The sequence below is a fragment of the Strigops habroptila genome, chromosome 3, assembly GCF_004027225.2.
Source record: "Strigops habroptila isolate Jane chromosome 3, bStrHab1.2.pri, whole genome shotgun sequence".
Lineage (NCBI taxonomy): Eukaryota > Metazoa > Chordata > Aves > Psittaciformes > Psittacidae > Strigops > Strigops habroptila.
In genome coordinates, this window is record NC_044279.2 from 776,370 (window position 1) to 803,989 (window position 27,620).

Consider the following 27,620-nt stretch of genomic DNA (forward strand, 5'->3'; position numbering starts at 1 on the left):
ATCCCTCTGCCCGACCCATGCCATGGCCGAGAACCTGCCTCCAAGGCAGGAAGGAGCCTGAGCCGCTTGTCTCACTGCCTGTTCCTGTTCCTTATCTAACAGCAAAGCCCAGGAGCACCTCAACCATGACACCTTTATTTGTGAGCACCTTCTCCCGAGCCCTGTGGAGGAATTTGGATTCCTCTCTGGCAGAAAGCCAAAGCAAATGAAACAGGAAGACCCACCAGCCTCCCTGGGATAGTCACAGCTGATGCTCAGCTGATGGAAGGTCTAGGGATCACCTATTGTCTGTGTGCCTCCTTCCACAGCACTGGGTTGCTCATGAGCCCGCAGAGCCCTCCTGCTGCCAACAGCCACGTTGTTCATGGTGCAGGACAGGAGCATCCTTCATCCTGAGAGCTCCTGTCCCATCTCCCGTGGTCCATCATCTCCTGTGCAGCAACTGCTCATGGTTCTGTCTGCACAGTGCAGGTGATGGGACATGGGGCTGCTTCCAGCAATGAGGGGCTTCCCATTGGGAAGGTGGGATTCCCATTGGGACAGAGCCCCTGCAGCCCCCACAACCCCAGTGCTACCAGCTTCTCACCCAGCACCAAGGGGCAAGGCCAGGGAGCTCCTGCCCGGCCACAGCGTGGATGTGGAGATGCTGCCGAGGCTTCGGGCAGCGCGGAGGCACCGGGATGAGGTGGAGCTTTAGGGAACAGCCCCCAGGGACTCATCATAGAACGCCCTGAGCCCCCGGGGGTGCTGCAGGGAGAGGCTCTTGCCCACCACCTCCTGACGGAAGTTCTGCCTCAGCCACCCATAGACCAGGCTGTGCAGGAAGCCCTGCAGGGACGTGGTCAGGGCCTGCAAGAGAGGAGCCAGCGCTGCAAACCCATCACCTCCATGCTGGAGCTCCCATGGGATCAGCCCATGGGAGTGGACACCAGGACACAGGCAGTGGCTTCCCACCACTCACATGTCTGATGGGGACAGAGGTCCCAGCGCTGGAGGCCAGGAAATGGGGGTTTACTTACTGTAGCAATGTAGAGAGCAAAGACTGAGGCAGGTTTGATGCTGGTGAAGGAGAGGAGGGTGAGGAGGAAGGCTGTGGATGGAAGACAAAAGGACGTTCCTTGGTCTGCTTCACCCAGAGTTTCCCTCTCCAAGTGGCAAATGCCTTTCCCCTGTCACAGCCCATTTCCCATGGGCTCTACATAGGACAAGCATGGATGTGTACAACAAGGTCCTTCCCAACACACTGCCCAGGGACGTGGGGAACTCTCTGCCACAGGTTTCTGTAAGGCTGAAAGCATAAATGGGCCCCCAAAGGGATGAGATATCCCTAAAATCAGGTCCAGCAGATTCCACCTTCTAGCTCAGGAAATGTGCTGGAAAAGCTGTCGCTGCCAGAACAGGGTGGGATAAAGAAGCTGTAGGTCAGGCCCGGTGGTGGTTGGGGCTGGCTGAGCTCTCACTCTGTGTCTGTGCAGCCAGAAGGTCCTACAGACACCCGGGGGCTTTGCACTTATTCCATCTAAACCTCTTGGCCCTGGGAGCTGTCTCGGCGCAGGAATACAGGGGCTGGAGCAGGAGCTGGGTGGCTCTGGCCTGTGGGAGCTGTGCTGATCCCTATTAGGACTCACCTGGAGCCCAGCAGAGCAGGAAAACCAGCTGGAAGTAGTGGGAGACTCTGCTGACGCTGCGGATGCTCCTGCCCGCAAAGCCGTCCCTCTCCAGCGCCAGCAGCGGCGCTGCGACGTCCCTCCGGCACCGGCGCTGCACCCGGTGGTACAGGAGCTGGATAGAGGGGAGCAGGGTCAGCCGGGATGTGCTGCACCCCTCTGCACCCCACTTCACCCCACTGCACCCCCGCTCACCGTGCAGCAGCTGAGCACCAGCAGCAGGTACAAGAAGAAGATGATTTTCCCCTCCAGGCCCACGTCCTTCCTGCCGACATACTGGGAGGCAATGAGGAATCAGCGGGGCCATGGACCAGCAGCTCCTTCCACAGGGGCAGGGCTGAGCTGTGCCACCAGCACCAGGGCACTGCTGGAGGTAAGAGCTGCCCCTCTGCTCAAGCAGGGACATCCATGCCACGTCCCTCCAGCAGCATCCCAATGGACCTGCTGCCTCCCCGGTGTCCCAAACCCACCCACCCTTGGCAGCGTTGGGCATCAGGATGGGGAATGGGAATGGTGGGAGCAATGGGCACGCAGCAGCACTCACCTCATAGCAGATATCCTGGGCATGGTGGATGAGGAGCAGGCAGCTGAAAGGACAGAGGATGCTGGTGGTCCCCCAGCCCCATCCCAAAGCCTTCACTACCCAGAGGTGTCCCTTATGTGCCTTGCAGGGGCTGCAGCACACCCAAACCCACCCCAGCTCACCCCTCGGGGTCACCCAGCAGCGTACCTGGAGCAGTAGAGGCTGTAGGTCTCCTGGGAGCTGTTGCCCCTCCATGGCATGATGGGCTCGAGGTGTCTCGGTGCGATGTCAGTGAGGGACGTACCGCGGGCAATGAGCTGCCCCAGGAGCGTCAGCACTGGCACCAGCCTTGCGGGAGAACCCAAGGTGTGGTCAGCACGTCCATCCTGTCCCATCCCAACCCATCCCATCCCATCCTATCCCATCCCATCCCGAGCCGGGAGGGCCGGCGCTGTGCCGCAGCCCTGCTGGGGGTGCAGAAGGCCCCAGGGCACGTACCAGGCCAGGACGTAGGGCAGCTCCTGCCACACGTGCTCCAGGCACCCGCTTCCCTCCTGCAGCGAGGAGACCACCGGGAGCTGTGGGTCCTGCAGCAGCTCCAGCCCCGCTCCGCTGGGAAGCCACTTCCCTTCCACGTTCCCCAGGGAAAGGGGGTGTCCTGGATCCCCCACGCTGCTCACAGGGCTGCGTGGGCCGTGCATGGGAAGGGTGCCGCCAGGGCTGGGGGACACTGACCTGCAGAGCTGCCACGTGCCGGGCTCTCCAGCCGTGCACAGTGCGGTAGGACTCGAACGCGTAGACAACCACCATCAGGAATGAGACTGCGTAGAAGGTCTGGGACAGGAGAGGAAGAGGGAAGATGGGAGAGGGGAAGACAGGAGAGGAGAGGACAGGGAGAAAAGAGGCGGAGCAGGCTCCTGCTGTGCCCAGCGCTCCAAAGGCATCTTCCCCTTCCCTCCCCGTGCTCTGCACCCTGACATCCTGCTGTCTCTGTGCCAGGAGCAGCAACACGGGAGCAGCTCTCTGAGACCCGCAGCCCCAAGAGCGAAAACAGCCTCGTGCTGTCCCTGTGCCCAGCCCAGGGACGGGGACCGGTGGCCTCTCTGGCTGGTGGCTTTATCAGGACAGGCAGCACTGACCTCCTGGGTCCATGCTGGGCTCTAGGTGGCATGAACAAGGCTCTGCCCCTGTCTGCAGGCCTGAAACCATGGTGATGGTCACCCCGTGCACTATGCAGCTGGGCAGGGGACAAGTAGGGGGATCCAGCACCTCACCTCACTGGGGCTGGGGAGAGGCACTGGGCATATTTCCACTCGGAAGTGACAGAGAGAACAGGAGCCATTTCTCATTAGAAGAAATCCCCAGCCTTGGACTTCCCGGGGGACACTCCAGTCCACAGACGGACCTGTTCCCGGTGGTATAAGAGGGGGTTCCCATCCCCATGGTGTGAGGTGACCCCTTACCGTGGCCAGCATCCATCCATAGGGGCAGGCAGCATAGGCTGGGATGAAGAGCGGCGCTGGGAGCGCCTGGATGGTGGCTGTGCCCAGCACCGAGGCGGCCGCCAGGAGATCTGCCAGGGCGAGGAGGCAAAGGGGACGAAGCTGGAGACAGGGGACAAGGGACAGTGTTAGTCCTGGCTGGAAGCATCACCCCAGCTCTGCAGAGCTGCCACAGCCACATCCCACCCCAGGCTGGCCGGGAGCTGGCACTGGCTCTATGCAGAGACCTGGCTGCTGGGCATCATCCTGCATCCCCTGCTCCCCTCCCTGTCCCACAGTGAAATAACCCAGCGGTGATGTCCCTGGGGCTCGGCTGATGCCAAACCCCATCCCTGGGAGCCAGTGGGACTCGCCTGGATGTGGCAGCATCGCCTCCACCGGGAGGTGACAGCGAGGATGGATCCACTGCCCAGGAGGCTGGAAGAGATGGGGCTGATGGTGAGCGTCACATCAGGGCAGAGCTGATGGTACCCCAGCACAGTGGCTTCCCGGTGGGAAAGGGACAGGACGGAGAGGAAGAGGGAGAGGGAAGATGGAAGAGGGAGAGGGAAAGGGAAGAGGGAAAAGGGAAAGGGAAGAGAGAAGAGGGAGAAGGAAGAGGGGGAGGCAGCAGCACCCACCTCAGCAGCGAGGCCGGCAGGTAGATGCACGTCAGCACAAAGACCTGAAGGAGAGATGGAGACAGGCACGAGCTCGGGTGTCCTGTGGCAGGGACACAGCGGGAGCCCCGCGGCGCAGGAGGACACGGAGCCCCAGGCACGGGACTTGGTCCCTCGGGCACCCTGGATGCAGCAGCACCGAGCGGCCGGTGCTTCCGCGCCACCACGGAGCGGGCAGAGCCGAGGCAAAGGTGACACCCCGGGGACTGGAGCCCTCTGCTGGTGGTGGGTCCATCAGCCGCTTCCTCGCCCAGCCCATGGTGCTGCTGCAGGGACGTGCCCCTCAGCGGTGGCGGCATCAGGGTTTTCCTGCTGCTTCCTCTTGAGCTCCCGCACTGCAGCGCCCGGGTTTCCCTCACCTGCGGCTGGGGAGAGCCTGGAAGCTGCGTCCCGCTCCAGGCTGTGCTGGCGACAGCGTGGGGCTGCTGGGGAGGAACCGGTGGGACTGGAGGAGCCGCAGCTCCCAGAGCCTGTGAGTCAGACACAGACAGCGGAGCAGCGCCCGGGATAGAACCATGGAATGGTTTGTGTTGGAAGGGACCTTAAAGCTCACCCAGCTCCAACCCCTGCCCCGGGCAGGGACACCTTCCACTAGAGCAGGTTGCTCCAAGCCCCTGTGTCCAACCTGGCCTTGAACACTGCCAGGGATGGGGCAGCCACAGCTTCTCTGGGAAAAGTCTGTGCCAGCGCCTCAGCACCCTCACAGGGAAGAGCTTCTGCCTCAGAGCTCAGCTCAATCTCCCCTCTGGCAGGTTAAAGCCATTCCCCTTGGCCTGTCCCTACAGGCCCTTGTCCAAAGCCCCTCTCCAGGTTTCCTGCAGCCCCTATAGGCACTGGAGCTGCTCTAAGGTGTCCCCTTCAGGAGCCTTCTCTTCTCCAGGCTGCCCCAGCCCAGCTCTCTCAGCCTGGCTCCAGAGCAGAGCTGCTCCAGCCCTCGCAGCAGCTCCGGGGCCTCCTCTGGCCTCGCTCCAGCAGCTCCACGTCCCTCTTGTGCTGTTGCCCCAGAGCTGGATCAGGACTGCAGGGGGGGGCTCCCCAGAGCGCAGCAGAGGGGCAGGATCCCCTCCCTGAGCTGCTGCTCACGCTCTGGGGGTGCAGCCCAGCACACGGTGGGGTTCTGGGCTCAAGCACACACTGAAGCCGGGTCATGGGGAGCTTCTCCTCACCCAACACCCCAAGTCCTTCTCCTCAGGCTGCTCCATCAAGTCTCCCTCAGCCTGTGTCTGTGCTGGGGATTGCCCCGACCCAGGGGTAGCGCTGAAGCCTGAGCGAGCACAAACCTGCAAAGCCCTGGACCAAGCAGCTTGGATCCCTTTGCCCGCAGCCACGGGCACCTTCTGCAGCACCCCACGGTGCTGACCCCCGTCCCCGGTGTGAGCAAAGCCCCTTTGGCCAGGGCACCCGGGGGACTCCTGAATGGTGCCCGCAGCACCGGGCAGCAGCTTTCCCAGCTCCCTGCACAGGGTTTCCCTCAGGCATTTACCTGATTATCCGAAAGAGCCGACGGCTGCTCCTCTTCGTTGGCCATGGGCAGGCAGCTGGACACCAAGACCCTCTCTGTGCCACCGGACACAGGCTGGGGAGAGGCAGCAGTGCCCAGCGCAGCTCCTGCCGCCGCTGCCGCCTGGGCTGGCTCCGCTCCCCGCCTACAGGGCTCCGGCTCTGCCGGAGGAACCTGCCCAGCCGGGGCAGCCGGAGCTGCTGCGGGAAGCCCCGAGAGCAGGGAGGGCTCAGCCCCTGCTGGGCTCAGGGTGCAGGCACCGAGCGTGGCCCTTCTGCACCCCCTGCTGCAAACCAGCGTGTGCAGGGACCGGCACCCCGCTGCTGCTGCTGCTGCGGGGGGAAACTGAGGCACGGGGAAGGGCCCGCGGGGCAGAGGAAGCCTGTGCAAGGTGAGCCCGAGCCAGTGCTGGGACCACGGGCCATGGCAGCGCCACGATGCCAGCGTGCCACAGGAGGGATGCTCTGCAACACCAGGCTGGGCAGAAGGGATGGGGCAACGGGAGGGCTCTGCAGGATGCAGCCCTGATGCAGCCCCACTGGTTGCTCGCAGCAGGAAGCCCACACGCGCACAGGCAGCTCATCAAACCCCTTCAGAGGGAGAGGGAAGGGCTTTTCTTACACCCAGCAGCACATGTGTGCTGGGCTGCACCCCCAGAGCGTGAGCAGCAGCTCAGGGAGGGGATCCTGCCCCTCTGCTGCGCTCTGGGGAGACCTTAGAGCAGCTCCAGAGCCTAAAGGGGCTCCAGGAAACCTGGAGAAGGGCTTTGGACAAGGGCCTGGAGGGACAGGCCAAGGGGAATGGCTTTAACCTGCCAGAGGGGAGACTGAGATGAGCTCTGAGGCAGAAGCTCTTCCCTGTGAGGGTGCTGAGGCGCTGGCACAGGGTGCCCAGAGAAGCTGTGGCTGCCCCATCCCTGGCAGTGTTCAAGGCCAGGTTGGACACAGGGGCTTGGAGCAACCTGCTCTAGTGGAGCAGACTCCAGGGACCAGACAGGACAAAGACTGCTGGAACAGCACTGAGACGGGAGAGGACTCATCCTGCTCAGCTGCTCCAGCCTCCCAGGCAGAACCAGGAGCTGCTAAACCAACCTGGTTGTTAACTCAGCTCCAGGACTTGGGAGAGGCCTGGGGATTGTTAACACAAGACTCAATGCTGGTGTTCCTAAAGGCATTCCCAGTACCCTGAGCCTGGGAATTGTGCTTTAGTAGCCAACCTTTAATTACAAACCAAAGCAGGTGCATGGAACACAACTCCACGGAGGTTTTGCCTACCCAGATGGGAAAGCTCTGGAAGCACAGCTGGAGCAGCTGCTTCCCAGGGCTGCAGGCGAGCACCCAACATCTTGGGAAGCAAAACATCCTCCCTGGGTGGAAGAGACCATTTAAATACCAGCACAAACACCTCCTGATGGGCGCTGCTCCGGGCAGTGCAACCAGCACAGCTCCTCTGGCCCGGCCGAGATGCTCCTGCCCATGGGGGAGAGCTTCGTGCCAAGGCAGCACCGACACACAATCGCTGTGGGGCTGGTTCTGCCGCTCCTGGCCTTGCTCTCCCGCGCACACAAAGCACTGGCGCCCTGCCCCACGCCTCAGGGCAGTTCGCTGCAGCACAGGCCACTGTGGACAGAGAAACCTGCCCTGCTGCGGGCACAGAACCTCTCCCACCCGCGGAGCCGCTCTGAGCTCCAGCGCTGCCCCCTGCACACACGGACCTTCCCTGGAGCCGTGTCCCAGAGGCAGGGCCCACCCCAGGGGAGCAAGTCCCGGCAGTGCTGAGGGATGCTGCACCTCAGGGTCCCTGTCCCGAGGGTCTGGGCAACTGGTGGGTCCCCTCTGGTGGCCCCAGCACCCAGGGGACCAGCTGGGGAGACCCCAAGGACCCAGCCTGCTCCTCCAGCCCCCAGCACACTCATAGCTGCAGCTGCCCTCACCTTTCTCACACAGCCCGTTAGCATTCATATCTGCAGCACAGCTCCAAAACACAGGAATCCCAAAGCCAGAGGCGTTTCCAGATGTTTCGGCTTCCTTCCTGCCAAGCTCACCAATTTGTGCAGAAGCGAGGCAAGAACTTCCAGGTCCATGCAGCAGCTGGGCAGACCTTCCTCCTCATGGGGTTTACTGCAAGCTCAGGGCACACATCATTACCTTCTGCCCCTCGCTGCTCCTTGCTGCTCCTATCTCAGCAGGAGCAATGCCTTGCCTCTAAAAACACCACTGCTGAGCACCAAAACTTCACTGAACCTCCCAAACGCCCAGGAAACGACCACTGAAGGCTCAGTGGGTTCAGTTCAGCCTTTCCTCTGCCTCCTGCACCCTCTGGGTCCCATGAGGACTGGGTCAGAAGGCTCAGGTACCTGCTCTGGAATAACTGCTACACAGCTCCTTCTGGTGGGACCCTGCTGGGGAATCACCACTTGCACCACTGCAATCACAAGGGTTCAAACTTCTGTATTTCAGAGATATTTTCTCTTTCCTGAGCACCCTGATGACTGCAGAGAGAAGCCAGAAATGGTCCCCACTGCTACAGGGAGCTGCTACAGATCCACTGGTATAAATTTGGCTCTAGGTTAAAAATAAAACCTTATGAGAAACTGCTCAACATTCTGCATTTGGATGATGCTGGTATCAAGACTCATCCTTCTTGTGGGCTTCCAGCTCTTTGTCTTATGTTATTTTAGCACTAAGTGCTTCCCCCCTCCTTTAAATCCTTTGAGTCACAAGCCTGTCTGGTGTTTGAAGCTCTAATGGAGCTCCTCACCCTCCTCCTGACAGGGTGATTCTTTTCAGATTGTGGTTAAAAAAGCATCAGTAGCTTCAATGTTATTTATTATTTCCTCAAGTTCCAACTCCGAGCAAATTCTCACACCAGAGAGCGCTGTGATCCCACAATTCAGCTGGAAATCAGTGCTGAGAGCACGAGCTGGAGCCCAGTTCTTTGCTGAGAGCCCCCCGCCCCGCTGCATGGTCAGAAGGATGTTACACCACGCGTGGTCTCAGTTCACCACCACAAACGGGGTGCAAAAGCAGTCTGGAAGAAGAGCCGCAGCCTCATCTCTTGCCAGCCAGCCACCAGCTGCTGGAAGCCGACTGCTTTGTGATGGTCTGTTTTTCCTCTGGGCTGAAATGCAGGATGGTGAGGATGGCCGTGAGAGTCTGCTGCCGCCCCAGCGCGTCCGGCAGCGTCAGGAACCGGTAGACGATGTTCTTGAGGTACTCCAGGTTGGCTCCTTCCCTGCTCTTGTCTCTGAAGTTCTTCTCGATCTCACTTTGAAGCGCGGACACCTCTTCCCGGTGCTTCTCCTCCTCAACCAAGATCTTCTCCTGGAGGTGGTGAACCTGCATTTCCAGCTTGTGCTTCTGCTTCCTCAGGGCCACGATGTCCACCTCCTTGCGAGCCAGCTGCTCCGCGTACAAGATGAAGGTGGGCTCACTGGTGGTGGAGAGGTGAAGAGCCTGGGGGAGAATCTCTGAGGAATCATTACCTGGGGAGTCACTGCAAGCACCATCTGACACAAGGTAGTTTTTGGACCCTTGAAGCCCATATGGCAGCGTGACAGCTCTCAGCTGCTCTAGCTCTTGGTCCTTTTCCGCCAGCACTGCCAGGGCTCGGTCCCGCTGCTTGTGCATCTCCTCCTCCAGCTTCAGTGCCCGTTCCCTGTAGTCCAGCTGGCATCTCTCTAACTCCTGCCTGTGGATCTGCTGCAGCTGGGACAACTCCTGCTTCTTGGCTTCCATGTCCTGCTGGTGCTGCTTCTCCATTTCATCAGAGGCCAGCTGGAGCACAACGTATTTCTCTTTCAGGTCAGCCAGCTGCTCCTGAGCTTCCTCCAGGTCTTTAGCCAGGTTGATGTCTTTGGTTGACTTGTTCTTGAGAACCACTTGTGCCCTCATCTTGTACCTCTCAAACTCTTCCTTGAGCTGCTTCAGCTCCTGCTGGTAGTACACAGCAGTGGCCTTCTCGCCATCCCCAGCCTCGGTGCCCTTTGGCAGCTCCAGCTCACACAGCTTCTCGATGTCCAAAGTGGTTTCACTCTTCTTAGCTGCTGCCTGCAAGAGCTTTTTCAGCTTCTCCATTTTATCCTTTAGAACATTAACATCCAGGTTGGCCTCTTCCACGTGAGCATCACCAGGGGCTCGGCTGGAGGCAGCGATGGCCAGGGTTTTGTTCTCCAGGTCCAGCTGTACGATGCGGTCCTTCAGCTTCTGGATGATCACCTGGTCCTTCTGCTTGGCCTTCTCATAGGTGCCAAGCAGCTCTGACACCTCAGAGACTTGGCCTTCCAGGTCAGCCACTCGCCTCTCCTCCACCTGGGCGTGCTGGCGGAGCTGCTCCTCTGCCTGTGCAGCCTGAGAGCAGAGACACACGCACAGCAGGGTTAGTTTTGCTCAATGCCCAAAGGTCTCTGGTTCACACCGAGGCTTAATTCTGCTCTGCTGAGCTCCAAACCAGCGTGGGGCTGTGCTTCCCCATAGAATCCCATACAAGCCACCAGCTGGATGTTTATTTGGGGGTAAAATGAAGTCAGAGCAGCTTTGCCTTTGTTCCCTGCTCTGCAGAGCTCCCATCAGCAGCACCACCCGCGTTGCTGTAGGTGTGCAGGGGGTGGGAAGCAGCAAACACCTCACAGTGGCTACAGGATTGCTTTAAATGTGTGTGTGCTCTGAAGCTCTCACACATCTCACTGCAATGCACTTAAATCCTGTGCTGTGTTGCACTGCTACTAATGTAACTCAGGGGGTTCTGAGCTACAGCAAACACACGGAGTTCACTTTGTCCAGCTACTGAGATCTCACCAAGAAGTGCTCTGACAATGGCAGCACTTGGCAAACACCATCATGAGCTAAACCACAGCCAGAGTCAGGGTCCCCTTCACCCAAACTGCATTAAACCAGCTGATGCTTCGGATTAGGAAGAAGAAAACTCGTCCCAGAGTGCAAAGAGATGAGGAAGATCCTGTTCCAGAGTGTTTCCAGATACAAATTCAGTTACTGGTGCTAAAGCCCCAATGCCAACCCCTGAGCACATCACCCACAACCCACTGAGTTACACAGGTTCCTCTTTCCCAGCACATCTCTTTCTAACTCTTAGGCTCTTGCCTGTGTGGATGCAGGGGGAGTGTTCTCCTTCCTTCTTTCCCTACAACCCCCTGAGTTTCTCTGAAGGAAGTTAGTTTTTATGAGCTCCTCTGATTGTACCTTGCACTGCACTGAGATGAGAGCACACTCACTGCCACGGTGGGGCAGAGGGAAGGTCTCTCCTCCCAAGCTCAGCCACGGTCACACCAGATGGTAACTGGTTCAGAACCAAATGACACCGTGGAGGACAGTCACTGTGTAATCACCTCAAAGGTTGCTCCTAAGTCCAATGGTCACCACCCCCTGATTAATGACTTGTATGCTGTATCGCAAACAGCTCTGATTTTCCTCCAGGATTACCACTTACTTCAAACCTCTTGGACTCTGAGGGACTGGGAGGGGGATTTCTTCTCCTCAAGCCTCAAACCTGCCCCAGTCACTGCTGATCCATCCCACAGAGTGAGCAGCTCCAAGGCCCAGACAAGGAATTACCTTCTTCATCTCCTGCAACAGCTGCACTTGGAAGTGGTTCTTGAGGCTGGCCATCTCCTCCTGCAGATCCTGTATCCGTGGGTCTGGCTTCTTGTTCTCCTCCTGAACAGCCTGCAGCTCTCTCTTCAGGTCCTCCACCTCCTGGCTCAGCTGCTTGATGTGCAGCTCGTAGCCCTCTGCACGCTCAGCCATGCAGGCCCTCCCAGCCAGCAGCTCCCTGGTCTCCTCCAGCTTCAGCTCAGCGTCCTGGCGTGAAGCCCTCTCGCTCTGCAGCAGCTTCTGCAGCTCCCGCAGCATAACAGCGTGGTCGCTCTGCTCCTGCGCTCTGTCGTGCTGCTGCGTGATCAGACGGGCTTTGGTCTCAGCTAGCTGCTCCTGGGCACACCTCAGCTCTGCCTCCAGCTTCTCAGCCTCATCCTCTGCTTTCTTAACGGCATCATCCAGGTCCTGCTTCATCTTCCTCTTGTCCGCTTGGTAGGAGGCTTCCATGCGGGACTTCTCCTGCGTGACTGTGGCCAGAGCACTGGTCAGGGTGGCCAGTTGGGTCTTCAGCTGCAGAACTCTTTTATCAGCCTCACTGGCAGCAGATGGTACATCCCCACTGCTCGTGCTCATGCCGCTCTCTGAACCACTCGCCTCTTCTGATTTAACAGAGGAAGCAGAAGCCACGAGCTTATCATCCTCAGGCCCTGCTTCACCCTTGGTACTGGCCAGGCTGGCAGCAGTGTCTGCACTGGTTGCTGTCCCCACGCTATCTTCACTGTGAACAGAGCTCCTGTCATCAGCACAATCAGCAAAGGAAGAGCTGGAGCTGACCACGGACACAGGCTGAGCACCACTCAAGCCAACATCTGCCTCATGAGACACAGACAACACTTTCAAGCTGGCTTCCAAGGCCTCCTTCTCCTTGAGCAGGCTCTTGTAGGCTCTGACAACATCCTTCAGCCGAACCTGGTACTGAAGAAGCTGCTTCTTCTGTGACTCAATAGTCTCTAGAAGATCTTTCTTACTCGGGCCACCTCCAAAGTTCATGCCAAACTTCTCCATGGTTCATCTAAGCTGGAAAGAGAAAAACAACACAAAGGCTGAATGAGCAGCAAAGACACGTCCTTCTTCCCTGTGAGGGTCCTGGGGCGCTGGCACAGACTTTTCCCAGAGAAGCTGTGGCTGCCCCATCCCTGGCAGTGTTCAAGGCCAGGTTGGACACAGGGGCTTGGAGCAACCTGCTCTAGTGGAAGGTGTCCCTGCCCGGGGCAGGGGGCTGGAGCTGGGTGAGCTTTAAGGTCCCTTCCAACACAAATCAACCTGGGGTTCTATGATCAGCAGGAGCATGTGGTGAAGCAGGACTATGAACCTGGCCACTCCCCGGAAACAACGCTGCAATACATCCCTCACCATGCACTGAACCCTGCAAAGCACCCGTGCTCTGAGGGGAAACGTGCTCCTGCTACACCTCAGGTGCCTCAAGCTCCTCAGTCAGGGCAAACACTTTAATACCTCCCCATACAGCAGCACCTGGCAGGGCAGGTCCGCCGGGGCGCGGAGGGGTACCTCTATGAACAGCTCTTGTATTCTTCCAGAGGAACAGCCCCTTGCCCTGCCCGTGGCAGCACCGCTGCCTGCCTGACGGTAACCCCGCCCCTGCCAGCTCCTACGGGGGACACTCAGCTCTCGGGGGCCCCCACGGCAAAGACCATGGGGAATGGGGGGGTCGTCCGGCTCCAACCCCTGCCCCGGGCAGGGACACCTTCCACTAGAGCAGGTTGCTCCAAGCCCCTGTGTCCAACCTGGCCTTGAACACTGCCAGGGATGGGGCAGCCACAGCTTCCCTGGGCACCCTGTGCCGGCGCCCCACGGGAGGGGCTCAGAGGCGGGGGGGACACGGGCAGGGTGCGGGGGGGGGTCAAGCTGCGGGGCGCGGTTGCGGTGGCCGCTGCGGGGAAGGGGCCGCGGGGGGCGGGGCCGCGGCGGCGAGGCCCGGGGGTGGGATGCCCGGGGGGGGGGGGGCCCGGTGGGCCGGGGCGTCTCCATAGCAACCCGCCGGTCACCCCGGCGCTTACCTCCGGCCGGCGCCCTCCGCCGCGCACGCGCAGGACGCCGCCGCGCCGCTTCCGCCGGACGCCTCTGCACGCACCGCGCGTGCGCCTCCGCGTTAGGGGGTGCGGGCAAAGGGGCGGGGCAAGTGTAGGGGGCGGGGCCTGGTGGCGGGGCGGGGCCACGGGGGAGAGGGGCGGGGGGCGCGGTTTGTCCATTGGGGGCGTGGCCTGGCAGCTCAGGGACCCGCGGCGGGGCCGGGGCTGGGGGCGTGGCCTGACGCGCCGGGGGCGGGGCCTGCGGAGCGCGGAGGCAGCGGGTGGCAGCGCGGCCACCCCGTCCCGTCGCGTCCCGTTCGGTCCCGTTCGTCCCGTCCCTCCCGCCGCCGCCGCCGCCGCCGCCGCCATGGGCCTCACGGTCTCCGCCATCTTCTCCCGCATCTTCGGCAAGAAGCAGATGCGGATTCTGATGGGTGAGCGCGGGGGCGGCGGAGCAGGGCCGGGCGGGGGATGGGGATGGGGATGGGGATGGGGCACGTACCGGTACCGGCGCCGCTGACACCGCCTCCTCGCTGCAGTGGGGCTGGACGCCGCCGGCAAGACCACGATCCTCTATAAACTGAAGCTCGGTGAGATCGTCACCACCATCCCCACCATCGGTGAGTAGCCCGGCACCGCGCAGGGCCCCCGTCGAGCATCGGGTACCGGGCAGAGCTTCCCATCGAGCACCGGGTACCAGGCAGGGCCCCACATCGAGCACTGGTACCGAGCAGCTGCATCTGCCACAAGCTGGAGGTGGATTGGGAATGGGCTGAGCTGCCGGGTCAGCAAGGGTGGTCACCCGCAGTGAGCCACACTGGCCAGTGCCCCTGCACATGGAATCATGGAATGGTTTGGGTTGGAAGGAACCTTAAAGCTCCTCCAGCTCCAACCCCCAGCCACAGGCAGGGACACCTTCCACTAGAGCAGGTTGCTCCAAGCCCCTGTGTCCAACCTGGCCTTGAACACTGCCAGGGATGGGGCAGCCACAGCTTCTCTGGGAAAAGTCTGTGCCAGCGCCTCAGCACCCTCACAGGGAAGAGCTTCTGCCACATTACATCTTCATTAGTAACCTAGGTGATGGGGGGATAGCACCCATGGCAAGATGTAGGTAGTCCTGGGCTAGGAGTGGTGACACACTGGAGGGTCACGCTGCTGTCCAGGGGGACATGGGCAGGGTGGAGAAATGGGCAGAGAAACCTCGTGGAGTTCAACCAAGTCCTGCCCTTGGAGAGGAACATCCCCAGGCCCTGGTGCTGGCTGGGGAGCAGCTCTGGGGAGAATGTTCTGGCAGTCCTGGTGGAAAGGAACCTGAGCAAGCACCAGGCACGTGCCCTTGTGGCTTGTGGCCACCAGAGCCTGTGCTGCGCTGGGTAGAGCTCTGAGAGTGGGTCAGGAGAGGAGCTCCTGCCCCTCTGCTCAGCTCTGCGGAGACACCTCAGGGTGCTGGGTCTGGTGCTGGGCTCCCCAGTGCGGGAGGGATGGGGACGTGCTGGAATAAGTCCAGTGCAAGGCCATGGTGATGGTGAAGGGGCTGGAGCATCTCTCGTATGAGGAGAGGCTGGGAGAGATGGGATGCTCAGCCTGGAGAGGAGATGCCTCAGGGATCTCATCCATGTGTTTAAATCTCTCATGGAGGGAGTAAAGAGGATGGATCCAGGCTCCTCTCAGAAGACAGTGGCCACCTTCTCCCCATGTCCCCCTACAGGGTTCAACGTGGAGACAGTGGAGTACAAGAACATTTGCTTCACCGTCTGGGACGTGGGTGGCCAGGACAAAATCCGGCCCCTCTGGAGGCACTACTTCCAGAACACACAGGTACGTGGAGCGTGGGATGGGGCGGACATGGATAAGCTTCCTCAGCTGTGGCAGGGCTGGTCCGGGATGCCTGGGACCTGATCCTGGGGGGTGAGTGGCAGCAGGGTGAGTGGAGCATCCCAGTCCCTGGTGTGGTGACCCCACTGGGAGCACTGGGGTGGCACATGGGTGTTTGTCCCATTGCCCCACCAGAGGGGAGTGAGGCAGAAGGGTCCAATGAAGTGCTGTCCCCAGGGTGTGTGGGATGTTTGGGGGCAGCAGAGCTGTCCTCCCCCTTGGTCAGCGGATGCTTTCAGCCCGCCTGGGGTGTCCCCATCTCCTCCACACAAGCTGCCTGCTCCAGCCTGGCTTCTCCCACAGGGTCTCATCTTCGTGGTGGACAGCAACGACCGCGAGCGAGTGCAGGAGTCTGCTGAGGAGCTGCAGAAGATGGTGAGTGATGGGGGGGGATTCGACCTGGCAGGGGTTGGGTGCTCCCCACCCTACTCCTGCTCACCCAGCCCTGCAGCAATGCCGGGGTGGGTACGAGATGAGACCTGGCTCAACACAGAGCTTGGGGTGTCCCATCTGGAGAGAGGGAGTTGTTTGATCCTTGATGTAGCTGCCTAAGGGGGGCAGAGCATCCTTGGGATGGGAAGCTGGGACAGAGCAGAGTGTATCACAGCCTGGGAGCAGGGAGCAGGGATAGGCAGATGCCCACTGCCTGCTTGCTGTTTGGAGAGCATCCTGCTCACTCTCCTGTGCTGTCCCCATGGTGGTCACTGTGCCCACCACCCCTTGCAGCCCCACACCCCAATACCACCATCCCCTCTGTGAAGTCCATGGGTGCTCCTGGAAGAGCATTTTGGTGCCACCAAGACCTCCAGGCAACGATGGGGGCAGGAAAGCAGCCAAGACACTGCAGCTGGAGAACCCTCCTGGCTCTTTGGCTCTGTCCAAGCTGGGTGTCACTTGCCGGGGTGCTGAGGCTCATTGAGGTCTCACCGAGAGCCAGCACCCAGCTCGGTGCCCCTGCTCCCCCCGCAGCTGCAGGAGGACGAGCTGCGGGACGCCGTCTTGCTGGTGTTTGCCAACAAGCAGGACATGCCCAACGCCATGGCCGTGAGCGAGCTGACCGACAAGCTGGGGCTGCAGGCGCTGCGCAGCAGGACCGTGAGTGCCGGGGGTGCCATCCCCATCCCCATCCCTATGGGACAGACCCGTGGAGCTGCTCCTGGGTGACCTGCAGAGCCCAAAGCTCTCCATTCCCTCTGTTTTGCAGTGGTACGTTCAGGCCACGTGTGCGACCCAGGGCACGGGGCTCTACGACGGGCTGGACTGGCTCTCGCACGAGCTCTCCAAGCGCTAGCGGGGCCGGTGGCACAGGGACCAGAGGAGCTGGGACACCTCTTCCAACTGCTCTTTCCTTTGGTTTCCTTTGGGGTTTATTATTTGGGGGGGTTGTTTTTCAGTTCTCCCCAGAGTGGCCTCGTCTCTGTGTGTTTATGGGGTAGGACGTGAAGCTCAAGGACTCTTGGGGCTGCTCCACGCCGTGGTGCCCTGCCCTGGCCCCGGCAGCGCTGCGTGCTGGCCACCCTCCCCACCTGCATGTGCTGTCTGCGAGAGCTTGCCCGGACCTACCGCGGTGGCATGTCCCCAAGTGTCCCCGCGCCTCGCCCGGAGCTGGGGCTGGGGCCTGAGTGGGGATGGAGGCAGCAGGAAGGATCCTCCTTTTGATAACTCGAGAGTCCTCTTTCTCTTGGGGAGGGCTGTGGCTGCGGGACGTGCTGTTGTATATCGATCATTAAACACCACCACTTTGTACCCTGTGCCCAGCGTGTTTCTGCCTGCCTCTGGGGCATAGAATCACAGAATGACAGACTGGTTTCTGTTGAAGGGACCTTAAATCCCCCCAGTTCCAACCCCTGCCACGGGCAGGGACACCTTCCACTAGAGCAGGTTGCTCCAAGCCCCTGTGTCCAACCTGGCCTTGAACACTGCCAGGGATGGGGCAGCCACAGCTTCTCTGGGCACCCTGTGCCAGCGCCTCAGCATGATCCCAGCAGCCCCAAGCCTCAAAAGCCACCTTGCAGCAGGGGACAAGGTGATGCTGGTACCATGGCTCTGGGGGGACGGTTAATACCATCCTTCACTGTGCATCCTCGGTGCCTTTCAGTACCAGTGCAAGTGTGCAGGGGTGGAACTGGTACCCTCTGGCTGCCAGGCTTGTAGCATCATGGAATCAATGAGGTTGGAAAAGACCTTTCAGCTCATCCAGTCCAACCGCCCCCAGCAGTGCCAAGGCCACCACTAACCCACGGCACTGAGGCCTCGGCTACACGGGGTGTGAACACTTGCAGGGCCGGTGACTCCAGCCCTGCCCTGGGCAGCCTGTTCCAATGCCTGAGCACCCTTTGGGGAAGGAATTGTTCCTCAGCTCCATCTAAACCTGCCCTGGGGCAGCTTGAGGCCGTTTCCTCTTGTCCCATCCCTTGTTCCTTGGGAGCAGACACCAGCCCCCTCCTGGCTCCATCCTCCTGTCAGGCAGTTGCAGAGAGCGAGAAGGTCCCCACCTCCCTGGGGACAGCCCAGAGCAGTGCTGGGGGGACTCAGCTCCATGACCACCATACGCAGCCCCCTGCACCCGCAGCATGGTGCACTGTGGGGCTGCAGCCCCTTGTCCTGCTCTCAGAGAGACAGGGAACAAAAGCCCCTCACTGTGAGCAACTTAATGCGCCTTCAGCAAGTTTGCCAATGACACCAAGCTGTGTGGTTCGGTTGATACGCTGGAGGGAAGGGATGCCATCCGGAGGGACCTTGACATGCTGGAGAGGTGGCCAATGCCAACCTTATGAAGTTTAACCAAGCCAAGTGCAAGGTCCTACACCTGGGTCGGGGCAATCCCAGGCACAGCTGTAGGTTGGGCAGAGAAGAGATTCAGAGCAGCCCTGCAGAGAAGGACTTGGGGGTGTTGGGTGATGGGAAACAACACGAGCCGGCTTCAGTGTGCACTTGAGCCCAGAAACCACCTGTATCCTGGGCTGCATCAAAAGAAGCGTGACCAGCAGGTCGAAGGAGGTGATCCTGCCCCTCTACTCTGCTCTCATGAGACCTCACTTGCAGCACTGCGTACAGTTCTGGTATCCTCAACATAAAAAGGACATGGAGCTGTTGGAACAGGTCCAGAGAAGGCCACGAGGATGGTCAGGGGCTGGAGCAGCTCCCATATGGAGACAGGCTGAGAACATTGGGGCTGTTCAGCCTGGAGAAGAGAAGCTGCGTGGAGACCTCAGGGCAGCTTCCAGTGTCTGAAGGGGGCTCCAAGGATGCTGGAGAGGGACTCTTCATCAGGGACTGGAGCCATAGGACAAGGGGTGATGGGTTCAAACTGAAACAGGGGATGTTCAGGTTGGAGATAAGGCAGAAGCTCTTCCCTGTGAGGGTGCTGAGGCGCTGGCACAGACTTTTCCCAGAGAAGCTGTGGCTGCCCCATCCCTGGCAGTGTTCAAGGCCAGGTTGGACACAGGGGCTTGGAGCAACCTGCTCTAGTGGAAGGTGTCCCTGCCCAGGGCAGGGGTTGGAGCTGGAGGAGCTTTAAGGTCCCTTCCAACACAAACCAGTCTGGGATTCTATGATTCCATGAAATAAACCCATTTCTCCAGCCTGCAGCAGTGCTCTGCACCAGTGACGGGCACCTTTACCCTGGCTCCCCATGAAATTCAGCTTCAAAACAAACAGAAACCCAAACTATTTATTTAGATCAAGGATCTCCTGTGCAGCCGGGACCTGTTTCTCTGCAAGGTCTCGAGTCAGGGTGGAGGGACCAGCGAACGGAAGGATGCTGACTGGGGGATGCGGCAGTGGTCAGCCTCTGCTCCCAAGGAACAAGGGATGGGACAAGAGCAAACGGCCTCAAGCTGCCCCAGGGCAGGTTTAGATGGAGCTGAGGAACAATTCCTTCCCCAGAGGGTGCTCAGGCATTGGAACAGGCTGCCCAGGGCAGGGCTGGAGTCACCGTCCCTGCAAGTGTTCACACCCCGTGTAGCCGAGGCCTCAGTGCCGTGGGTTAGTGGTGGCCTTGGCACTGCTGGGGGCGGTTGGACTGGATGAGCTTGAAGCTCTTTTCCAACCCAGTTGATTCTACGATTCTATCCTATGAAGCGGGGCAGTGACACTGCACACTGTTGCGCAGTGTCCCAGGGTCAGGGACATGGCATTGGGGATGGCGACAAACATCCATCATGATCAGGGGGTCCCCAAAGTGCTCGTCTCCCACAGCCTGACCCCAACCACAGCCCCAGGGGCACGGTTGCGGTCAGGTCCCCCCAGGCCACCCAGGGAAGCTGAGGAAGAGGCTGGTGGCCGGGCAAAGCTGGGCATGAAGCTTTCCTGCATTGGGGGTGGCACATTCCCACAGGGACAGATGCAGGTAAGAGTCACCCCACACCATGGGGCATGGTCTGGGGAGCTGCCAGGGGCCATCCTGGCCATGGGATTGGAGTTAAGTAAGTGTGGGGCAGGGGAGGGGATAGTGGGACGCCCGTGAACACCCATGGCACACACGTCCCCCCAGAACCACAGCGCCCATAACCTGAGCCTGTCCAGCCCAGAAGGATGCTTTCCCCAAGCACCCACCCCTCTGCCCCACTGGAACTGGGGGTCTGAGCTCCTGGAGACGGGAGTCCTGGCTTGGAGAGGGCAGGCGGTGGGCTGATGGTGGCCCTGCTGTCACCAATGCACACCCATGCATGGACAACCTCCACTCACGGCACTGGAGCCCCCCATCTTACCAGGGACCCTCAGAGCCAGGGGCACCCCGGTGCATGGAGCCGGGTGTGGGGCTCTGGGGAGCCGGGGTGCAGCAATGGCACGGGGGGGCTCAATGGGGCTGCAGGCAGGAGGTGGGCAGCGGGGTGCAGCTGAGCCTGGGGGGACAACAGGGTGAAGGGGGGATCCTCCATGGGCTGCCAGCGAGCTGGAGCGGGGCTGATGCCCGGAGCCAGGCCTGTGGGATGAGAATGGGGCTCAGGCAGGGTGTGGGGCTGGGGAGCATCACCCTCACCCCCCATCCTGCTCCACCATGGGGCAGGGGACCCCCACCCCACATTGCTGGGGACAGGCAGGAGGGGGACCTGCTCCCCACACCCCCAGCACCCTATGGGGTCCCATACCCTGCCACCAGCTCCCACCTTGGGCCTGGGGGTCCCAGCCCCATTCCCAGCCCTTTTACCACAGCAAGTGTCATCCCATGAGCCAGAGGTGCAGAGGTGCAGCGGGGCCGGGGGGCCAGGGTAGCTGGTGGGGCTGTGACCGTGCCCATGGCCATGGCCACGGAGGGGATGTGATGAGCTGATGGGGGTGTCCAGCAGGTGCTGTGTGGGAGCAGAGAGTGGGTTGTCACAAGCACCCATAGGAATGCTTTGGGACCAGGTCATCCTGGAGGGGACCAGCAAAGTGTCACCCTCTGGGTGGCTCCAGGAATGCTCCCTGGGGTGGGCAGCACCCAGAGAGCTCAGCGCAGCTGGGCAATGGGAGAGTGGGCTCCAGAGGGTGCCCAGAGCCTGCTGGGTGCTGGTGGGGCCTCCCCGTCACCCCAGATGGAGGGACGGGATCTCCACCTGTCTCCTACCTGTGCAGAGCCGGTGGCTGTTGTGGACACAGGGTGGAAAGCAGCCATGGATACCCCACGGGGCAGGATCCAGTCACACCAGGAGCCTGCATGGGGAGAGGCAGGGAGGGCAGTGTGCTGGCTCGGGAACCACGCAGGATCCAGCCCTCGTTTCAGCTGGGGAAAGCCAGGGATGAATCTTTCCTGCCCTGGGGTGGCACATTCCCACGGGACAGATGCAGGTAAGAGTTACCCCATGCCATGGGGGATGGTTTGGGGAGCTACCAGGGGCCATCCTGCCCATGGCATTGGAGCTGCCTTTCAGCGGGGGGGCACAGAGAGGGGCCGTGTCCTCTCCCCAGCTCCCACAGGGCTCTGGAGCTGGGAAGCAAACCCAGACATCGCGGTGCTCAGCGCCAAACCCCAGCGGGGCGGCCCCTGGACCCCAGCCCCATCCTCGGGCATCAGCTCCCCCCGTCCCGTCCCCTTTGCCTGGGGCTGTCACCTGCACCTCCGGCCTCCAGCTCCTGCTTGGCCTCCCGCCTCCACTTCGCTCGCCGGTTGGAGAACCAGACCTGGGGAGGAGGGAGCAGGAGGAGGCTGTGGCACCCCCCCTGCAGCACCCCCCCTGCGGCACCCCCCCTGTGGCACACACCACTGGGCATGGGCATGGGCATGGGCATGGAAAGGGTATGGATGGGATGGGAATGGGCATGGGATGGGATGGGCATGGGCATTGGATGGCCATGAGCAGAGGAGGGGGTTTGATCGTGCATCTTCTCCACCAGGCTACAAGCATGTGTCAGGCTTTGGGTGCTTCTCCAGCACAGGGCATGGGAGACACATGGATTCACGTGTGTGTGCACTGCCGTGGTGTGGGGTGACCACAAGGATGGTGAAGGTTTTCCAGCAGCACTGGGACATCTGCCTGGAGCTATAGAGTGTGCGTGTGGGAGGGGTGCACTGGGACAGGGCACGCAGCATCATCCCCATCAGAGGCACTGTGCACGGGGGCTGCTTTGGTCACCAGGATCAGATCTCCCATCTGGAGAATGGCTGCATGAGGGTCTCCTCTTACCCTGATGGTTGTGTCCGGGAGCTGGGTGGCCGCAGCCAGTCTCTCCCGGGTGTCGGTGTCCGGGTATTGTCCCTTCTGAAACTCTGGAAGAGGGATTGGGGTGGGATCAGCCTGTCTGGAGCAGGCACCCCCGGCGCCATGGCAGATGATGCAGCCAGTCCATCACCAGCAATTCAGAGTGATGTGGAGCACCACAGTGGTGGCCAATGCCAGTCAAAGTGGCAGGAGCCCATCCAGAACGTGTCAATACCCTCCCATGGGAATGGCCCCCCTCCATCCCAGCGCTTGGCTGGTGTCCCCTGAGATGTCCCACCTCTCTCCAGGGCCTCTGACTGCTGGCTGGAGAAGACCCTCCTGTTCCTGTGCTGGGTGCTCAGCGGGAGCCGCCGGCCGGGCTCGGAGCCCGGGGCAGGGTGCTGGGCCCCTGGGGAGATGGCGGCACCAGCTTCGGTGGGTGAGCAGCAGTCCCGGGAATGCGGTGCGGAGGGGACAGCGAGAGGGGACACTGTGGGGACAACAAGGGAGAAGGTGGCAGGGACCTGGCCCTGGGGCTGGGGAGGGCGATGGACCCCTTTGCTTTGGGGGTGCAGGGTCAGCGCAGGAGCGTGCTGAGCAGCACACATGGTTCATGTGTGTGTGTGCACATGTGGAGGCTGGTGGTGGCAGGAGGTCTCTGCCCGCTCAGAGCAGGTCTGTCCCATGGGGTGCCCCCCCCAGCCCCTGCACCCCAATGGTGCCACAGGCTCACCCCATGGCAGCGTGTCCCTCGCAGAGCCCGGCTCAGCCGCCAGCCACAGGTCACCGGGCAGGTTCCTCAGCACCCTGTTGATGGAGGAGACCTGGGCAGGGAGAGAAGGGGCTGTGCCATGGGCAGGGGGTGCTGGGGGAAGCCCCTGCAGTGGTGAGCATCCCTCTGCTCCCTGCAGGGGCTGGGGACAGGCTCAGGCAACACCAAGGCTGGAGGGATGGAGGCTGATGCCCCAAAGCTCATCCCCGAGGTGCTCTTGTTCAGCCACACCTGAGCACGTGCCAGAGGTTCTCCATCTGCTCGGCTCTTTGTTGATACAGGCAACCCATTCATTTCAGTGCACTAACAGCATCTAATGTGGGGCAACCTGCACCTCGGGCTGGAGACCGTGGGATTTATAGGGGTGAGTCTGGCATTAGGAAGTGCAGCTCGATAGGGCAAGAGGAAACGGCCTCAAGCTGCACCAGGGCAGGTTTAGATGGAGCTGAGGAACAATTCCTTCCCCAAAGGGTGCTCAGGCATTGGAACAGGCTGCCCAGGGCAGGGCTGGAGTCACCAGCCCTGCAAGTGTTCACACACCGTGTAGCCGAGGCCTCAGTGCCATGGGTTAGTGGTGGCCTTGGCAGTGCTGGGGGCAGTTGGACTGGATGAGCTTGAAGGTCTTTTCCAACCCGGTTTATCCCATGATTCTATGATTCTCTCTGCACCGATGCTGAAGATCACATCTTATTGTCTCTGCCAACCAGTGGCACATGGAGCAGCCCCCCTCAGTGTCCCCATGCCCGAGATGACGTCCAGGCTCACTGGGGGTGGCTGGTGGGGCTCTGCTTTAGTGGGAGGGAGTGATTTGCTTCCCCTCCCTGCCTGCTTCTCCCTCCACCATCCCGCCCTTCCCTGCGCATCCTTCCCATCCCTCCCAGGACTCACGCTGGGGGTCCTGTTGCTGGTGCAGATGCCCTCGGCATGGAGCTGTCTGCGGATCTCCCAGGCAAACAGGGACGGCTGCTCCAGCTTCATCTGAGCAATCCTGGCCACCACCTCGGGGGTGGCCATGCGGGGCTTGCTGCCTCCCATGGCTTTGGGCCCCATGGCCCCTGTCCTGTAGTAACGACCCAAGATCTTGCTGACGCAGCCGTTGGACACCTGCGGATGCGATGGATGGGGCAGAGGCTCAGTGGGAAATGAGTCTGGAGAAGGAGATCCCCCCATTCCCAGCGGCTCCCACCTTGAGGCTGCGGGAGATGTCAGAGCTCCGCACGCCACGCGCCGCCAGCTCGATGATCCTCCTCCTCTTGCAGGCAGGGAGGGGGCGGCCGTTCAGGAAGAGCCCCCCCAGCTGGTTCACACCACTGGGCCCTGCGGGGTGGCCGAGCAGCCGGTGACAGGGACAGGGCTTGTTGTGAGAGGGGACAGTGCTGGCTCTTCCCTGCCCGGCTCCCAGGAGAGCACCAGGGCGAAGGATGGTGACATCGGGGACCTCTGTGCATTGAGGGTGGTTGGAAGGGGCTGGGCAGAAGGGTTTGGAGCTTGGAGCAACGTGGGGCTGGTTGGCTGGGGTGTGGGTGCAGGCAGCGTGCGGCAGAGCAGGCAGGGAGTGGGGGGACCCCATCAAGTGATGCTGAAGGAATACCCCATGGATGAGCATGGTGGGGAGGAGGAGGCAGCAGGGGAAGGCAGCTGGAATGAGGGTGACAAGCTGGGACATTCGGGGAAGCACTGGACATCACTGGGGGGGGGGGCTGGAAGACTCTGGGGAGCTGCAGTGTATCAGCCACCAGCACCAGTGCAGGGTTGGGGGGGAAAGCAGCCTCATTTGTGATGGAGCAGGGGCTGACACAGCACCTTCCCAATTCCCCCAGTACCAGGGACACTGGGACCACGCTCAGGGTGCAGCAGCATCACTCACCTCGGTGTTGCATCGTGGTGAGGCTCCACAGGGACTTTTGGCGCCTGGGAACCACCGAGAGGAGATGGTGGCTGTTGTGAGGAAGGATGAATCGGTGACAGTGGCCAGGGCTCAGCCACATCCCCTGGTTACCCTCCTGCCAGGAGAAGGGGGAGCAAGGGCAGAAATACCAGCAGAGGATGGAAATGCTTGAGGGCATCTGACTGCTCGGGAAATCATTGAACTCCAAAAGCGGATCAAAGGGACCTGGCTTTAAAGTGCTCCCAGGGCTGCAAGAGGCTCTGAAGTGGCTGGGGAGATGCTGGGATGCTGGAGAGAGATGCCAGCGAGGATGGGCTGGTGACAACCAGGTTACCAGGAGCCTCCCTCCTTTGGCTGGAGATGCTCTGCCCCCTCCTCTGCAAGAAGATCAAGGCAAAGCAGCTTTGATCTTTCCCCACATGCTGAGCACACTCCTAAAGCTCCTGCCCTTTCCTCATCCCCAGCACTTCTGTCTGCCCCAGCACCTTCCCTCGCCCCAGAGCCTGAGCTAAGGCAGTCCCATGGATGTAGTGGTTCCTGCCCTAGTGGAAGGTGTCCCTGCCCATGGCAGAGCTTTGGAACTGGATGAGCTTCAGGGTCCCTTCCAACACAAACCGTTCTATGGTTCTATGATTCTGTGATTGAATGAGCAACACACTGAACTTGGAGGTGCCACAGGGAGCGATTCCTGCTCCAGCAGCCTGTCTGCTCCCTTGGCTGCCCTGGAATTCCACTTGAAACACCCTCTAAAGTCCTGGACACCCCCAGCGGGGGCTTGTCCTGCTCCAGCCCCCAAATCCCACTGCAGCCTTGGTGTTGCTTCCCTGCATGGCCTGAGACAGTGTCTGGGGACACTGACCCTGGCTGTGAAAGTCAAGAAAAGCAAAATCAATCCAGCAATGGGGACAACTGGGCAGATTTCCCACAGGTGGAAAGAAACCAAATCTCTCTATCATTAGGAAAGGGATGGATCATCCTGGAATAAACACCCGAGGCTGCTCCAGGAAGGAGGGAACAAGCAGCATGGGCACAGCCTCCACCAGTGTTCCTCAGCTTTGTCCTAGCCAAGTGCTTGGCTCGTGCTGTGCTCGGAGGAGACATGGGGATTTCTTTCCCCATGGAGAAATGGGTGCCCTGGGAATGCCGAGCTGGGAGCCCACAGTCCCTCTCAGATCCGGCTGAGGGACCTTGTAGTGGGGCTGAGCTGGGGCTTTGTGCACACAGGGGTGAGAAGAGGGGTAAATGACATAGGACTTGGCCAGGCTAGAGCAGAGAGGATCACTCCTGGAGAACCCAAAGCCTTCTCCATGTTAAGGCACCTTCACCACCCAATTCCCGCTGGGAAACGCTTCCTACACAGGATAAGAAGTTACAACCACCCCAAGCAGCCCTTGCATGCCCGAGCTTGCCCCATGCTACCCTCCACATGCGTGCAAGCACGAGTCTGTGCACACACATCCACAAGCATCCAAGTGCATCTACATGTATGGACACACACTTACACATGCATGTGCTCCTTTCTCCCCATGCCCAGCTGCACACACGTGTGCGCATGCTTTTACACGCACCCAGGCCACCATCTGCACATACATGTGCGTGTGTGTGTGCACATATGACTGTGGCTGAGCGCAGGGATGCCCGGAGGAGAGCAGGGGGGTACCTGTGGAGCTGAACCGGATCGTCCTCGGAGCCAGGCGGGTGCTGCCGAGCCGGTGCCGTGCGGGGCGGCTACTGAAGGAGCGGGGCCGTGATGTCACGGGGCAGGAGGAAGAGGAGGATGGGGGGGAAGGGGCGGCCCGATGGTGACCGAGCGGCCGCGCCCAGCACGAGTCCGGCTCGGGGGGCTCCGTCGGGGCCCGGAGCCGGCGGCTGGTGTCCGGGGCTGGCGGCCCCGAGCCCCGCCGGACCGCCCTGGTCCGGGCGGTGGGTGGGTACCGGGCCTACCGGCGGCGTTTCAGCACCGGCGGCCGGTGGACAGCGCGGACCCCGCCGCATCCCCGGTAACCCCCGGCGGAGCCTCCCCGGGCTCCAGAGAGCCCCGCAAAGCAAACAGGGGCAGGCAGAGCTGCCATATGGGCAAGTACTTGGATTCGATCATAAACCCAGATTCGGGGTTATTACATGTATTTAATTTATGGCTTTAGGGGTTTTCTTTGGGTTTTGGGGGTTGTTGGACAAACACTGGGGCGCCCGGGGGCGGCCCGGCCCGTGGGGACATCCCGGTGCGCAGATGGCCCCTTTCTTAGGAGATAAAAACATAAAATAAACCCCGTTGTAAACGTTTCAAAGCAAAATATTTGAAGAGCAAATATTGGCCAGAGAGGAGCCCGGAGCCCCGGCCCTCCGCGCCCGGCCCCGCATGTCACCGAGCGTTATTAGCACCCCGGTCCCGGCCCCCCGCTCCTCGCACCGCCGCCCGCCTTTGCAAAATGCCATATGCTCCGAATTACACATTAACCACAGCCCCGCAGGGCCCGGGCCCGGCCCCGGCCCCCGGGAGCCGCCGCGCCGCCTCCCCGCTCCCCCCAGTGTCCCCCCGCATCCCGTCCCGGGGCTGCCCGCGGGGCTCCCGGCAGCGCGGGGAGCGCTGGAAGCCGGGCCCGGCCCCCCCCGCTCCGCCCCGGCCGCCCGGCGCCCCGGCGGAGCCCACCGCACCGGGGTATGCCCGTGCGTAACGCGGCGCCGGGCGCCGGGGAGCGGGGCGCGGGGCTCAGCGCCGGGGCCGGGGGGGCCCGGTGGCCGTGGGTTGGCCCCGCCGCTCCCCCCACGGGCGGCGGGGGGCAGGGGGGCAGCGGCCGGGCCCGGGAGCGGCCAGAGCGGACCCCCGGGGCTGTGCGCACCGGGCCGGGCGCGCCGGCGGCGGGCGGGGAGCGGCGCGGTGACCGGGCTGGTGCGGCGGGGGACAGCTGGGCCCGGCGGGGAGCGGGCGGCGGGGGGAGCCCGCGGGGCTGTCCGGGACTCGGGGGGG

General features: G+C 61.4%; 4 protein-coding genes across 5 annotated transcripts; 1 reads left to right on the forward strand and 3 right to left on the reverse strand.

The window, feature by feature from the left end:
* Positions 1–126: 126 nt before the first annotated feature.
* LOC115601727 lies at positions 127–3,944 on the reverse strand. Its single transcript, XM_030472068.1, has 10 exons — positions 3,879–3,944; positions 3,654–3,794; positions 2,926–3,024; positions 2,689–2,744; positions 2,398–2,538; positions 2,212–2,254; positions 1,863–1,943; positions 1,629–1,782; positions 1,020–1,090; positions 127–849 (listed from the first exon to the last, which is right to left on the reverse strand). The coding sequence occupies exons 1-10, from the start codon at positions 3,942–3,944 to the stop codon at positions 694–696; spliced, it is 1,008 nt and encodes a 335-aa protein (XP_030327928.1). The 3' UTR covers positions 127–693.
* Positions 3,945–8,282: 4,338 nt separating this feature from the next.
* GCC1 (GRIP and coiled-coil domain containing 1) lies at positions 8,283–13,554 on the reverse strand. 2 transcript variants are annotated; one of them, XM_030472075.1, is made up of 3 exons: positions 13,483–13,554; positions 11,423–12,481; positions 8,283–10,201 (listed from the first exon to the last, which is right to left on the reverse strand). In XM_030472075.1, the coding sequence occupies exons 2-3, from the start codon at positions 12,467–12,469 to the stop codon at positions 8,903–8,905; spliced, it is 2,346 nt and encodes a 781-aa protein (XP_030327935.1). In that variant the 5' UTR covers positions 12,470–12,481; positions 13,483–13,554; the 3' UTR covers positions 8,283–8,902. The 2 variants fall into 2 exon arrangements, with proteins under 2 accessions (XP_030327935.1, XP_030327936.1); XM_030472076.1 differs by lacking the exon at positions 13,483–13,554 and having other exon boundaries at positions 11,423–12,526.
* A 107-nt stretch (positions 13,555–13,661) lies between these two features.
* ARF5 (ADP ribosylation factor 5) lies at positions 13,662–17,120 on the forward strand. The gene is made up of 6 exons (XM_030472077.1): positions 13,662–13,928; positions 14,034–14,114; positions 15,203–15,312; positions 15,673–15,744; positions 16,339–16,464; positions 16,574–17,120. Exons 1-6 carry the CDS (start codon positions 13,862–13,864, stop codon positions 16,658–16,660), a joined length of 543 nt encoding a protein of 180 aa, XP_030327937.1. The 5' UTR covers positions 13,662–13,861; the 3' UTR covers positions 16,661–17,120.
* A 4,243-nt stretch (positions 17,121–21,363) lies between these two features.
* PAX4 (paired box 4) lies at positions 21,364–24,644 on the reverse strand. The gene is made up of 7 exons (XM_030472069.1): positions 24,632–24,644; positions 23,951–24,081; positions 23,653–23,868; positions 22,726–22,816; positions 22,291–22,482; positions 21,978–22,060; positions 21,364–21,474 (listed from the first exon to the last, which is right to left on the reverse strand). The coding sequence occupies exons 1-7, from the start codon at positions 24,642–24,644 to the stop codon at positions 21,364–21,366; spliced, it is 837 nt and encodes a 278-aa protein (XP_030327929.1).
* Between the last annotated feature and the right edge of the window lie 2,976 nt (positions 24,645–27,620).

What these genes read in the sequence shown, in the direction of transcription:
- LOC115601727 (XM_030472068.1), bottom strand. Translation starts at nt 3,944, where the DNA reads ATGCAGGATGATGCCCAGCAGCCAGGTCTCTGCATAGAGCCAGTGCCA. An exon ending in GGCACGTGGCAGCTCTGCAG is followed by an intron (nt 2,745 to 2,925) that starts GTCAGTGTCCCC and finishes TCCTCGCTGCAG; the next exon opens with GAGGGAAGCGGGTGCCTGGA. An exon ending in TTGCTCTCTACATTGCTACA is followed by an intron (nt 850 to 1,019) that starts GTAAGTAAACCC and finishes CCTCTCTTGCAG; the next exon opens with GCCCTGACCACGTCCCTGCA.
- GCC1 (XM_030472075.1), bottom strand. Translation starts at nt 12,469, where the DNA reads ATGGAGAAGTTTGGCATGAACTTTGGAGGTGGCCCGAGTAAGAAAGAT. An exon ending in TGTTGCAGGAGATGAAGAAG is followed by an intron (nt 10,202 to 11,422) that starts GTAATTCCTTGT and finishes CTCTGCTCTCAG; the next exon opens with GCTGCACAGGCAGAGGAGCA.
- ARF5 (XM_030472077.1), top strand. Translation starts at nt 13,862, where the DNA reads ATGGGCCTCACGGTCTCCGCCATCTTCTCCCGCATCTTCGGCAAGAAG. An exon ending in GCAGATGCGGATTCTGATGG is followed by an intron (nt 13,929 to 14,033) that starts GTGAGCGCGGGG and finishes TCCTCGCTGCAG; the next exon opens with TGGGGCTGGACGCCGCCGGC. An exon ending in CACCACCATCCCCACCATCG is followed by an intron (nt 14,115 to 15,202) that starts GTGAGTAGCCCG and finishes GTCCCCCTACAG; the next exon opens with GGTTCAACGTGGAGACAGTG.
- PAX4 (XM_030472069.1), bottom strand. An exon ending in GAGGGACACGCTGCCATGGG is followed by an intron (nt 22,483 to 22,725) that starts GTGAGCCTGTGG and finishes TTGTCCCCACAG; the next exon opens with TGTCCCCTCTCGCTGTCCCC. An exon ending in GTCAGAGGCCCTGGAGAGAG is followed by an intron (nt 22,061 to 22,290) that starts GTGGGACATCTC and finishes TCCCTCTTCCAG; the next exon opens with AGTTTCAGAAGGGACAATAC.